The sequence below is a fragment of the Zosterops lateralis genome (assembly GCF_965231275.1).
Source record: "Zosterops lateralis genome assembly, chromosome: 32".
NCBI classification, from domain to species: Eukaryota; Metazoa; Chordata; class Aves; order Passeriformes; family Zosteropidae; genus Zosterops; species Zosterops lateralis.
Genome location: NC_139792.1, coordinates 609,098 through 622,518, shown reverse-complemented (window position 1 = coordinate 622,518; position 13,421 = coordinate 609,098). Strand labels below are relative to the sequence as shown.

General features: G+C 61.8%; 1 protein-coding gene across 1 annotated transcript; it reads right to left on the bottom strand.

The window, feature by feature from the left end:
* Positions 1 to 10,178: 10,178 nt before the first annotated feature.
* On the bottom strand, positions 10,179 to 12,651 carry TESPA1 (thymocyte expressed, positive selection associated 1; the record flags this gene model as incomplete). The annotated part of the gene is made up of 5 exons (XM_083880979.1): positions 10,179 to 10,293; positions 11,003 to 11,174; positions 11,695 to 11,903; positions 12,207 to 12,243; positions 12,552 to 12,651. 5 exons carry the CDS (start codon positions 12,649 to 12,651, stop codon positions 10,179 to 10,181), a joined length of 633 nt encoding a protein of 210 aa, XP_083737105.1.
* Between the last annotated feature and the right edge of the window lie 770 nt (positions 12,652 to 13,421).

The window sequence follows — 13,421 nt, the reverse complement described above, 5'->3', positions numbered from 1 at the left end:
GCTCCAGAGTAACATCCGGACTGTCCTGGGGGGTCCTGGGGGGGCCGGGCTGGGGGGGCACAGCCCGGGGGGCTGTGGGTCTCTGTTCCTGCTGAGGGAGCCCAGAGCCACCACCCCCAGCCCTGTGCACCCCATCCTCATCCTCTTCTTCATCCTCTTCTTCATCCTCATCTTCATTTTCATCTTCATCCTCACCCTCACCGGGATGTCCCCAGTGTCCCCCCAGTGTCCCCCCAGTGTCCCTCAGTGTCCCCCAGTGTCCTCATTGTCCTCCCAGTGCCACCAGCGTCCCCAATATCCCCAGTGTCGTTGGAGCTGATGACGTCACCACTTGCGCGCTGATGACCTCACCACCTGCGCGCTGATGACGTCACCACCAGGCACCTGCCCATCCCCAAAACTCCCCCTCCCCATTTTCCTTTATTTGAGGCCAAATCCTTCAATTTAGGGACACCCCCCGTCCCCGACCCCCAAAAACCCCAAATCCATCCCTGGACCCCCCTGGGGGGACAATGACAGTGACAACTTGTGTCACCTCCTTGGGGACATCCCACTCTGCGGCAGAAGGGAAAAAAAAATTAAAACCAAAAAAAAAAAAAACAAAAAAAAACAAAAAAAAAACAAAAAACCACAAAAAAAAAAACCCAAAAAAAACCTGGGGGAAAAAAAAAAAAAAAAAAAAAAAAAAAGCCGGAAAAGCTGATTTTTCATTTTTTTATATATATTTTTTTTCATGTGTGTGTGAAGCTGTGAATTCTCTCACCTGCGCCGGCAGCTCGCACCGAATTCATTTATTTCCGCCCCCTCCTCATCCCGAACCTCCCGGAGCTTTTTTCCCGGGGTAAAACGGCCCAAAACCCGCCGATTTTGGGGGAAAAAAAACCCAAAAAAAAGCCAAAATAAACGTGGCCGGCAGCTGTGGGAGGAGGTGCGGTGAGGAGTCTGCCAGGGAGGAGGAGGAGGAGGAGGATGGGGATGAGGCAGCTCCTCACACCGAGATGAGACATTTCCCTGCGCCGGGAAGGGCTGCGGTGGTTCTTACAAGGGATTTATTGAAGGGGAAAATCGTAATTTTGGTGTTTTCCCTTTTTATTGACGGGAAAATCATAAATGTTCCCCTTTATAATGAGGAAAAAATCATAATTTTGGGGTGTTCCTCCTTTTTATTGAAGGAAAAATTCATAAATTTGAGGTGTTCCCCTATTCAATGAGGGGAAAAATCATAAATTTGGGGTGTTCCCCTTTCTATTGGGGGGAAAAATATAAATTTGGAGTGTTCTCCTTTTTATTGAGGGGAAAATCATAATTTTGAAGTGTTCCCCTTTTTATTAAAGGAAAAAAAAAATTGGGGTGTTGCCTCCTTTTATTGAGGGGGAAAAAATAATAATTTTGGGATGTTCCTCTATTCAATGAGGGAAAAAAATCATAAATTTGGGGTGTTGTCCTTTTTATTGAGGGGAAAAATCATAAATTTGGGTTGTTCTCCTTTATAATGAGGAAAAAATAATAATTTTGGGGTGTTCTCCTTTCTATTGGGGGGAAAAATATAAATTTGGAGTGTTCTCCTTTTTATTGAGGGGAAAAATAATAATTTTGGGATGCTCCTCTATTCAACGAGGGAAAAAACATAATTTTGGGATGTTCCCCTTTTTAAGGAGGAGGAAAAAATAACAAATTTGGGATGGGAGGGTTTTTAGGACACCCAGACACATCTGGGCACAGCTGGAGGGGTCCCTGCACCCCTGGGAGGGGTCTCTGGATTGGATTGAGGCTGAAGGAGACCCCAAAAATGGGGTTGGGGGTCTTCAGTTCATCGTGCTGGAGCCCAGGACAGCCCCCAGCCCCATTTCCCCCCATCCCTGGAACAGCCAGGACACAATGGGGCAGTTTGGGATCAGTTTATTTGGGATTTGCAGAGCAGCGTTTGAGGCCGGGTTTATTTGGGATTTTTGGGGTGGGAACGGCGTTTGGGGTCAACTCTACTCGGGATTTTTTGGGGCAGGGGCGGCGTTTGGGATCGACTCTACTTGGGATTTGCAGAGCAGCTTTTGGGGTCGGATTTATTCGGGATTTACGGGAGTCCAGGAATGGGGAGAAGCTCTGGAAGAACCGGGAGCTCGGCGGGGACATCAGAATCCAACCCTTGAGGTGCTTCCTCCTCACCTGCAAGAGAGAAAACACATCAGAGCTCAGCCCCCCAACCCAACTGGGACCCCCCAACCCAACCTGGGACCCCCCAAAGACCCCCAAAGCCCCCCCAGCCCCTCCCCAGGCCGGGACCCTTTAGGGGCGCTGACCTGGGGGCCGCAGCCCGAGCCCCCGTGCGCACCCGAAGAGGTGGTTGCTCAGATGGGTCAGCACCCAGTTCAGCGCATCCATGAGATGAGACAGGATCCCCTCGTTGCTGTCGCCTGCCTCGGCCTCTGCGGGGGGAAAACCAGGGGGTCTCCAGCACCCCTAGGGGCTCATCGGCCCCTCCTCGGGGTCCTCCCACCCACCCAAAACGGTGACATTGACGTTTGGCACATCCCGACCCCCGTGTGACACCCCAGTGCTGTCACTGTCACCTCTCCCGGCCCTGCCTGTGCCTCCTGTCCCCTCCTCAGAGTCGGGATAGGGATGTGGGATCATCCCCAACCCTCAGGAACACCCGAGACAGCACCAACCCCACCTTGGAACAGACAGAACCCAAGGATCTGCCCTCCCCTGAGGGGCCTGGGGGGGGGGTTTTGGGGTTTTCCAAACCTTTCAGTTTGGTTATCAGTTCCACGAGGACGCTTGGATCTATGTTGAGCTGTGCAGACTCCTCAACGCTCTCCTCGGCCTCCTCAGCCTCCTCTTGGGGGTCCTCAGACTCTTCAGGGCTGGCTTCAAGGTCTTCAACCTCCTCAGGGCTGGCTTCAGCATCTTCAGATTCTGCGGGACTGGCTTCGGCATCCTCAGACTCCTCCTCATGGGGGTCCTCGGACTCCTCAGGGCTCTCAGCAGGATCCTCAGACTCTTCAGGGCTCTCAGCAGGATCCTCAGACTCTTCAAGGCCCTCTTCAGATTCTTCAGGGTTCTCCTCAGGCTCCTTAGCCTCCTCAGGGCTCTCATGTGGGTCCCCAGACTCCTCAGGACTGGCCTCAGCTTCCTCGGACTCCTCAGGGTTTTCTTCAGGATCCTCAGACTCCTCAGGGCTCTCCTCAAGATCCTCAGACTCTTCAGGGCTGGCCTCAGCTTCCTCGGACTCCTCAGGGTTCTCTTCAGGATCCTCGGATTCTTCGGGGCTCTCTATGGGATCCTCAGCCTCCTCAGGGCTCTCCTCAAGATCCTCGGACTCCTCGGGGCTGGCCTCAGCTTCCTCAGCCTCCTCAGGGTTCTCTTCAGGATCCTCAGACTCCTCAGGGTTGGCTACGAAATCCTCGGACTCCTCAGGGCTCTCGTGGGGATCCTCAGATTCCTCGGGGCTGGCTACAGAATCCTCAGCCTCCTCAGGGCTGGCCTCAGCTTCCTCAGCTTCCTCAGATTCCTCAGGGTTCTCTTCGGGATCCTCGGACTCCTCGGGGCTGGCTACGAAATCCTCAGACTCCTCAGGGCTCTCCTCAGGCTCCTCAGCCTCCTCAGGGCTGGCCTCAGCTTCCTCAGATTCCTCAGGGTTCTCTTCAGGATCCTCGGATTCTTCGGGGCTCTCTTCAGGATCCTCGGACTCCTCAGGACTGGCCTCAGCTTCCTCAGACTCCTCAGGGTTCTCCTCAGGATCCTCAGCCTCCTCAGGGCTCTCTTCGGGATCCTCAGACTCTTCAGGGCTGGCCTCAGCTTCCTCAGCCTCCTCAGGGCTCTCTTCGGGATCCTCGGACTCCTCAGGACTGGCTTCAGCTTCCTCAGACTCCTCAGGGCTCTCTTCAGGATCCTCGGACTCCTCAGGACTGGCTTCAGCTTCCTCAGATTCCTCAGGGTTCTCTTCAGGATCCTCGGATTCTTCGGGGCTCTCTTCGGGATCCTCGGACTCCTCAGGGCTCTCTTCAGGATCCTCGGACTCCTCAGGACTGGCCTCAGCTTCCTCAGACTCCTCAGGGCTCTCTTCAGGATCCTCAGATTCCTCAGGGTTCTCTTCAGGATCCTCGGATTCTTCGGGGCTCTCTTCGGGATCCTCGGACTCCTCAGGACTGGCCTCAGCTTCCTCAGACTCCTCAGGGCTCTCCTCAGGATCCTCGGACTCCTCAGGGCTCTCCTCAGGATCCTCGGACTCCTCAGGACTGGCTTCAGCTTCCTCAGACTCCTCAGGGTTCTCCTCAGCCTCCTCGGGGCTCTCGTGGGGGTCCTCAGACTCCTCGGGGCTGGCCTCAGCTTCCTCAGCCTCCTCAGGGTTCTCTTCGGGATCCTCGGATTCTTCGGGGCTGGCTACGGGATCCTCGGACTCTTCAGCGCTCTCGTGGGGGTCCTCAGCCTCCTCAGGGCTGCCTTCGGGGTGCTCGGGCTCCGGGGCACTGGCGTGGGGGTCCAGCAGGTCCACGGTGTCCTCATTGGGGTCCAGCAGGTCCACGAGTTCCTCATTGGGGTCCAGGAGGTCCAGGGGCTCTTCTTTGGGGTCCAGCAGGTCCAGGGGTTCCTCATTGGGGTCCAGCAGGTCCAGGGGTTCCTCATTGGGGTCCAGCAGGTTCCCGAGCTCCCTCAGGAGGCCCCTCGGACTCAGATCCTCCACAGGACCTGCGGGAGGAAGAGCAGAGATGGCATCGCCCACCTGGGACCCAGGACCCCCTACCCATTCTGGGGACACCCTGAGGACCCTGGGGAACCTCCTTCTGCCCCCCAGGACCCGCCACCCAGTCTAGGGACACCCTGAGCCCCCTGGGGAACCCCCTCCTGCCCCACCAGGACCCCCCACCCATTCTGGGGACACCCAGAGCCCCCTAGGGAACCCCCTCCTGCCCCACCAGGACCCCCCACCCATTCTGAGGACACCCTGGGGAACCCCCTCCTGCCCCCCAGGACCCCCCGGTGCCCCCCATGTCCAGCTCACGGGCAGTGGCCAGGCTGGCCAGCAGCCCGGCCAGCAGCAGAGCGCTCAGGAGCCTCATCCTCGCGGCCGGTCGGGATTTCGGGCACGGATGGGGCCGGGAGGGCTCGGGGATGAGCCGGGACCGGCCTGGGCTCCTTATCAAGGGACCGGGGCCTGTGGGATTTTCCAGGTGTGGGCAGGAGCCGGTGCCAGGACGGGATTAACCCGGATTAGTCCCGCAGCACCCCCCGGGACAGCCTGGAGCGGTTCCTGAGTGCTCAGAGTCCTCACAGAGACCCCCGGGACAGCCCAGCCCCAGCCTGGAGCCGTTCCTGATCCCTCAGAGTCCCTCTAGGGTCCCCCAGTGTACCCAGAGACCCCCCCGGGACAGCCTGGAGCGGTTCCTGAGTGCTCAGAGTACCCACAGAGACCCCCGGGACAGCCCGGCCCCAGCCTGGAGTGGTTCCTGATCCCCCAGAGCCCCTCCAGGGTCCCCCAGTGTACCCAGAGACCCCCAGGGGCAGCCCAGAGACCCCCAGGGGCAGCCCAGCCCCAGCCTTGAGCAGGTCCTGGGTGCTCAGAGCCCCCCCCAGAGACCCCCGGTGTACCCAGAGCATCACAGTGCACCCCAGAGACCCCCCCCGGGACAGCCCAGAGACCCCCAGGGACAGCCCAGGGTCCCCCAGTGCCCCCCTGGTCACCCCACACGCCCTCCCAGGCCCCCACACTGTCCAGCACTCGGTGGAAAAGGGACAGGAGGGGACATTTGGGAGTGTCTGGGGACATGGAGCGACACAGGGGATGAGGAGATGGAGGGTGGGATGGAGGACATGGGGGTGAGGGGACATGGGGAGGGACATGGCCAGGACAGTGAGTGACCACAGGCTGGACATGAGAGTGACCGTGGGCTGGACACAGTGAGCACAGTGAGTGTCCTGGGACTGGACATGGGAGTGACCTCGGGCTGGACACAGTGAGCACAGTGAGTGTCCAGGGACTGGACACAGCCAAGACACAGAGTGACCACAGGCTGGGCACATCCATGACCCCACAGGGAGCACCAGGACCCGCAGACAATCCCGATAAATCATTCCCTAGGAGCTGCTGGGGAATAATTCCCGTCCCCAGCCCAGCGGTGACCCTGGGAAAAGGTTGAGGAGGAATTTTAGGGATTGATTGATTGATTGATTGATTGACAGCAGCTCCCAGGGCTGGCTGGGGGGTTCAGGGGTGTGTCTGTCCCTGGAGAGGGTCTAGGGTGGATCTGGGGTGGGAATGGGGGTGAGGAATGGGGTGGGGGATGAGGGGGGAATGGGATGGGATTGGGATTGGGAATGGGATTTGGGGATGGGATTGGAGATGGATTTGGGAGTGGGATTGGAGATGGATTTGAGGATGGGACTGGGAATGGGATTGGGATGGGACTGGAGATGGATTTGGGGGTGGGATGGGGCTGGATGTGGATAGGGATTGGAATGGGGCTGGAATTGGGGCTGGGATTTGGGATGGATGTGGATAGACCTGGGGATGAGGATGTGGATGAATTGTGGCTGGATGTGGATGAGGCTAGAACTGGGGATGGGATTGGGGATGGAGATGGATTTGGGGCTGGATGTGGATGGGGCTGGATTTGGGGCTGGATTTGGGGCAGGAATTGGGGCTGGATGTGCACCAGGACAGGGTTGGATGTGCTGCCAGCAGGGACAGAGGACACCCCACACCAAACCCAGCCCCAAATATTGCACTCAGAGCTCTGCCTGCAGCCCCCCATCCCTTCCCTGCCCCAAATATCACACTCAGAGCTCTGCCTGCAGCTCCAAACCCCTTCCCAGCCCCCCCAGCAGCTCCTGCTCCCCGTGGGAAGCGGCTCCCACGGCTTGGCCCAGTCCTTCCTCTTGGCTGCCGAGCCGGGGGATGAATCCTGGGTGTTTTCCATCCTGCCAGCGCCCGAGGGAGGATTTGTGCCACTTCCCTGCCTGTTCCTGGCGGTTCAGAGCGTCCCGTTCATTCCCGGTGGGAAGAGGAGGGTGGGGAGAGCTCGGCCCAGCCCCGGGCAGGGATTTGGGGCAGCGGGATCCGGGAGGCAGAGCCGGAGTCCCCCCCAGGGAGGGAATTGGGATCCTGGATCAGGGATTTAATCCCTAAATGTCCTTTTGGGGAGGGAGAAATCCCTCAGGGCGAGAGGAGCCTCATTGTGCTGCTCCACGGTGGGAAAATTCCCCATCCCAGAGGGTGGATTCATCCCAAATGGCCCCAAAATCCCTCTGAAACCTTCTCATCCCAAATGGCCCCAAAATCCCCCTGAAACCCTCTCATCCCAAATGGCCCCAAAATCTCCCTAAAACCCTCCTGGGAAGCACCGAGGTGTCCATGGAATGGGCTGGGGATGTCGCTCTGCTCTCCCTGGAGATGTCCCAGTGTGTCCCCAGCCCTGTCCCAGTCTGGTTCCCAAAGGGACGGGACCGGCCCCGGGTGTCCCAGGGGTTGGTGACACCTGTAAGGGGTTGGTGACATTCACCAGGGCTTGGTGACATCTCCCAGGGGTTGGTGACATTCACCAGGGGCTGGTGACATCCACTAGGGAGGGTTGATATGGGGAATGGGATTGGGATGGGAATAGGGAATGGGAATGGGGAATGGGGAATGGGAATGGGGAATGGGAATGGGAATGGGGAATGGGGAATGGGGAATGGGGAATGGGAATGGGGAATGGGAATGGGAATGGGGAATGGGAATGGGAATGGGAATGGGGAATGGGGAATGGGGAATGGGAATGGGGAATGGGAATGGGGAATGGGGAATGGGGATGGGGAATGGGAATGGGGAATGGGGAATGGGAATGGGAATGGGAATGGGGAATGGGGATGGGGAATGGGGAATGGGAATGGGGAATGGGAATGGGGAATGGGGAATGGGGATGGGGAATGGGAATGGGGAATGGGGAATGGGAATGGGAATGGGAATGGGGAATGGGAATGGGGAATGGGGATGGGGAATGGGAATGGGGAATGGGAACAGGATTGGGATGGCACTGGGGGGGGTCTCAACCACACCCCTATTCGGGGTCCCCCACCATCCCAGGAATCCCAGACCAGCCGGATCCATCCCGGAGCCCCGATGGGACGGAACCATTCCCTCCTCCCTCCCCAGGGTTTTGGGATCCTGTCCCAGATCCCGAGGGATAATCCCGGATCATCCCACCCCACCCTTCCCTGGCTGCTCTCCATGGGGAAGCCCCGGGGCTGTTGACACACAGGGGGGGACATTGGAGGGGACAGGGACAAAGGGACAGCGGTGGCTCCTCCCGGGGGTGACACAAAACCTGTCCCCGTCATCCCACACCCCCCACAGCAGATCCAGGCAGGGACACGGCCACTGTCACCCCTTTGGGGACTTTATTGTGTCCCCAACCCCTCCTCTAGTGTAACCAACAAAGTGCAAGTGACGTCCCCAGGGGTTGGGGACACATCCCCGGGGGTTGGGGATACGTCCCTGAGGGTTGGGGACACATCCCCAGGGGTTGGGGACACGTCCCCAGGGGTTGGGGACACGTCCCCAGGGGTTGGGGACATGACCCCAGGGGCTGGGGACATGTCCCTGCCGCAGGCCCCGAGTCTGGGCCTGGGGGACAAGGGATGGAAGGGACAAAAAAATGGGGTAAAATCCTGAGTTTTTTGTGCCAAACACCCACTCGTGCACCCACACAGCCACACACACACACACCAGTGTCACACGCGTGTCCAAAACGTCCCCGGGGACACCCAAAGGTCCCCACGTCCTCCTGGGGTGGCCTCAGGTCACCCAGTGGGGACAATGGGGTGACCAGGGCGGGAGTGGCTCCTCCCCGAAGCCGCTGCTGTCGGAGCCTCTGTGGGACAGGGAGCCTGTGGCGGGGACAGGAGGGGATGTGAGGGGACAGGAGGGGACAGGGAGGGGACAGGTGGGGACAGAGAGCCTGCAGGAGGGGACAGGAGGGGATGTGAGGGGATGTGAGGGGACAGTGGGGACATGAGGAGACAGGAGGGGACAGGGAGGGGACAGAGAGCCTGAGGAGAGGAGACACAGAGGGGACATTGGAGGGGACAGAGAGGGGACAGGGAGGGGACATTGAAGGGAGACATGGAGGGGAGATGGGGCCTGTAGAGAGGGGACATGGAGGGCACAGGGCAGGGACATGGTGGGGACACGGAGGGGACACGGAGGGGACACACTGGCACCGGCCACACCCCGTGTCCCCCAGGAGGTTGGGCAAGCCCCCAACTCACTCCTGACAGGGGGATGGGCTGACAGGGCCGCTCCTTCATCATCATCACCATCATCCTCATCATCATCATCCTCATCATCATCCTCATCATCATCATCATCACCGTCACCCTCCTCCTCCTCCTCCTCCTCCTCCTGGCTCAGCACCTGCGCGGGGGGAATTGGTGCAGTGTCACCCCTGAGCGTGTCCCCGCTGCGGTGACAGGGCTGTGCCACCCCCCGCGTGTCCCTGGTGTCCCCAGGGTGACCCGGCCCGCCCTGTGCGTGCCTGAGCCCGGGGGGGGGGGACAGAGTGACCGCCCGGCCCCGCCCCGGCCCCGCCCCGGCCCCTGAATCATTTAAACCTTAAAAGCCTCGGGAGCTCCGGGGACATTTCCCGCTCCAGCTCCTTCCCGGCGCCGGCCGGGGGGGCCTTCCTCCCCCTCCTCCTCCCCCTCCCCCTCCTCCTCATCTTCATCTCCTCCTCCTCATCATCCTCATCATCTCCCTCTTCCTCATCTCCTCCTCATCTTCATCTCCTCCTCATCTTCATCTCCTCATCATCTCCCTCCTCATCTCCTCTTCTCCGTCCTCCTCATCCTACTCTTAATCTCCTCCTCATCCTCATCTCCTCCTCCTCATCCTCTTGTCCTCCTCCTCCTCATCATCATCATCCTCATCTCCTCCTCCTCCTCTCTTCTTTCTCTTCTTCTTCTTCCTCCTCATCCTCCTCTTCATCTCCTCCTCCTCTTCTCTTCCTCTCCTTCATCTCCTCCTCCCCTCCTCCTCATTCTCCTCCTCATCCTCTTCCTCATCTCCTCCTCATTTCCTCCTCCTCATCCTCCTCTTCATCTCCTCATCTCCTCCCCCTCATCATCATCTTCTCCTCCTCCTCCTCTTCCTCCTCCTCCTCCTCTTCCTTCTCCTCATCATCATCTCCTCCCCCTCCTCCCCCTCACCTCCTCCATCTCGCGGGGCTCCTCTGCTCCTCCTCGGGGGGCTCTGCCCCGGTGACCCCCGGCCCTGGCGGTGACACCCGGGTGACACCGAGAGCCGAGAGCGGCGTCACCCTGCGGCGACAGGAGACCCGGGAGCCGCGCCCTGGTGGCCTTTGGGGACAGGCCACCCCCGTGCCCTGGGGACAGGCCACCCCCCTGCCTTGGGGACAGGCCACCCCCCTGCCCTGGGGACAGGCCACCCCCCCGCTCTGGGGACAGGCCACCCCCCTGCCCTGGGGACAGGCCACCCCCGTGCCCTGGGGACAGGCCACCCCCCTGCCTTGGGGACAGGCCACCCCCGTGCCCTGGGGACAGGCCACCCCCGTGCCCTGGGGACAGGCCACCCCCCTGCCCTGGGGACAGGCCACCCCCCCGCTCTGGGGACAGGCCACCCCCGTGCCCTGGGGACAGGCCACCTCCCTGCCCTGGGGACACGGTGACACCGCCCCAGGGGACAGGGCTGGGGCACTTTGTGTCCCCCTGTCCCGCTGTCACCCCCCTGAGCCCGCAGACCCCCCGGGGGTGGGGACAGTGAGGACACTGGGGACAGTGGGGACAGTGGGGACAAGGGGGACACTGGGGACAGTGGGGACAGTGGGGACAAGGGAGACACTGGGGACAGTGGGGACACTGGTGACAGCACCGCTCCAGGTGTCCCCACGCTGTCCCCGTGTCCCTCTGGCACCCCTGGGTGACACCGGGCACCCTGTGAGCCCCCCCTGTCCCCGGGGTGTCCCCCCGGGGGGTGTCCCCGTGTCCCCCCCCCGCCGTGTGCAGGCACAGCGAGGACACCGCGCGCCTCAGGCGGGACCCGCCGGGCGGGGCCGTGTCGGGGATGTCGCGACAGGCGCGGGGGGGGGCGATGCGCCGCACGGGGCTCCGCGACACGAAGGAGTAGAGGCAGAAAAAAGCGTCGGCGGTGGCGGCCAAGGCCCGGACCTGCTGGAACCGACCTGGGGGCGACACCGGGGGTCAGGGGGGGTCCCCCGGCTCCAGCCCGGGGAAACTGAGGCACGGGAGCATTTCCCAGCCCCAATAGGGGCAGCTGGAGGGGGGTCAGGATGATCCCCCAATTTTTTTTTCCCCGGGGAAACTGAGGCACAGGAGCATTTCCCAGCCCCACTAAGGTCACCTTGTGGGTCCCATCCCAGAGCTCAGGGGGTGGAGATGATCCCCCAGTTCCCACCCCGGGGAAACTGAGGCACGGGAGAGTTTCCCACCCCTATAAAATCACCTAATGAGTCCCACCCCACAGCTGGGGATGATCCCCCCATTCCCACCCAGGGAAACTGAGGCACGGGAGAATATCCCACCCCCCCAGGAGTTCCGGTGGCGGGTCGGGCCCCCAGCGGGGACAGCGGGGACATCGGGGACAGCGGGGACAGCGGGGACACAGGGGACAGGGGGACAGGGGGACAGCGGGGACAGGGGGACAGGGGGACAGAGGGGACAGGGGCCAGCGGTGTGACGCACCGGCCAGCAGCAGGCAGGGATCCTCGGTGTGCAGGCGCCGCGCCTGTGCCCGCAGGAACAGCCCCAGGTCGATGCCGCTGGCCCGGGACGGCGCCGAGAAGAACCGGGGGGGGACCCGGGACGCGACCCCCGGCTCTGGCCCCGCGAAGCCGAGCTCGAGCAGGATCTCCTCGGGGTCCTGATGGCACCAGGACAGCGCCGGGCGCGGGCTGCGACAGCACAGGGGACAGCGCTCAGCCCCGCGGGGACACGGGAGGGGACAGGGGACACGGCCACCCCCGAGACACCCCGGGCCTACCTGGGGCAGGTGGGGACAGCAGAGGGGACAGCGGAGGTCATGTTGTCCCCAAGGTTCAGGTGCCAGTCCTGCCGAGCTCTACATGGGGAGGGGACACTGGAGGGGACAGCAGAGGGACACTGGTGGGGACAGCAGAGGGACACTGGCAGTAGGACACACGGGGACAGTGTCCCCCTCCAGCCCCCCCACCTCACCCCAGGACCCCAAATCTCACCTGGCCGAGGCCTGGAGGCTCTCCGGGGACAGAGGAGCTGGAAAAAGGGAGTGAGGGGACAACAGGGTTGGGGACATGTCCTGCTCCTGCCACGTTTGCCTTGGTGGCCACAGCCCCGGGCGGGGGCAGAGCTTGGGGACAGTCCTGTGTCACCAAACCCCCCTGGAGGACCGGTGGTGGCTGTCCCCATCCCCTGTCCCCATCCCTCTGTCCCCACCCCTGTCCCCATCCCCTGTCCCCATCCCTCTGTCCCCATCCCTGTCCCCATCCCCTCTGTCCCCTCTGTCCCCATCCCCCTGTCCCCATCCCCCTGTCCCCATCCCTGTCCCCGGGGTGACCCCTGACCTTTGGGGACAACGCTGTGCAGGTGAGGTGGTGGCGGTGACTCCCAGGGGACAGAGGGGGCTTCCTGCTCCTCCTCCTCCTCCTCCTCCTCCTCCTCCATGGCCGGGGGGGCCGGGGGGAGCCCTGAGGGGACCCGAGGGGTGTCAGGGGTGGTGGGACCCGCCAGGGTTTTCATGGGTGGGGCTCTGGGGTCTCAGGGTGGTCCGGGGACACCCCAGGGTGGGCTCGGGGCAGTTCAGGGTGATTTGGGGCATCCCTGGGTGGGCTCTGGGCATTGGGGTCTCCCCTCTGCCCCACGGGGGGATTGGGGTCTCCCGGACCCCCCCAGCCCAGAATTCCCTCTGGGAACGCCCCAGCCCAGCCCTCGGTGGTCACCTCCATCCCCCCCAGGGCCGGGAATTCCCTGGGGGTCCCCCCGGGATCCAGGAGGTGCCGGGACCCCCCTGTGCTCATCCCGGCCCCCCTCCCGGCCCGGGGGATGTGGGTGGGGATCCCCTCCAGAGCGCCCCCCGCCCGCTCAGCCCAAATCTTCTCCCTCCTCTCCCCATCCCTTTGGGTTTCCATCAGCTCCGGGTGGTGGGATCACCCCCTGGATCCTCCCCATCGCCCCCACGGCTTTGTCCCTTCGCCCCCCAACTCCTCATCCCTCCCTCCATCCCCTGAGCCCCCCCAAATCCCCCCAACCCCCCCCCAAATCCCCCCAAATCCCCCCAAACCCCCCCCCACTGACCAGCACGGGGGGCAGGTGGGCACCTCCCTGGGGCCGCCACCTCCTCCTGCCGCCCCCGGGCCCCGCCCGGGCCCCATCCGTGCTCAGCCCAGCGGGAGGAAACTCATCGCCTGGGAAGAGGAAATTAAAAAAAAAAAATA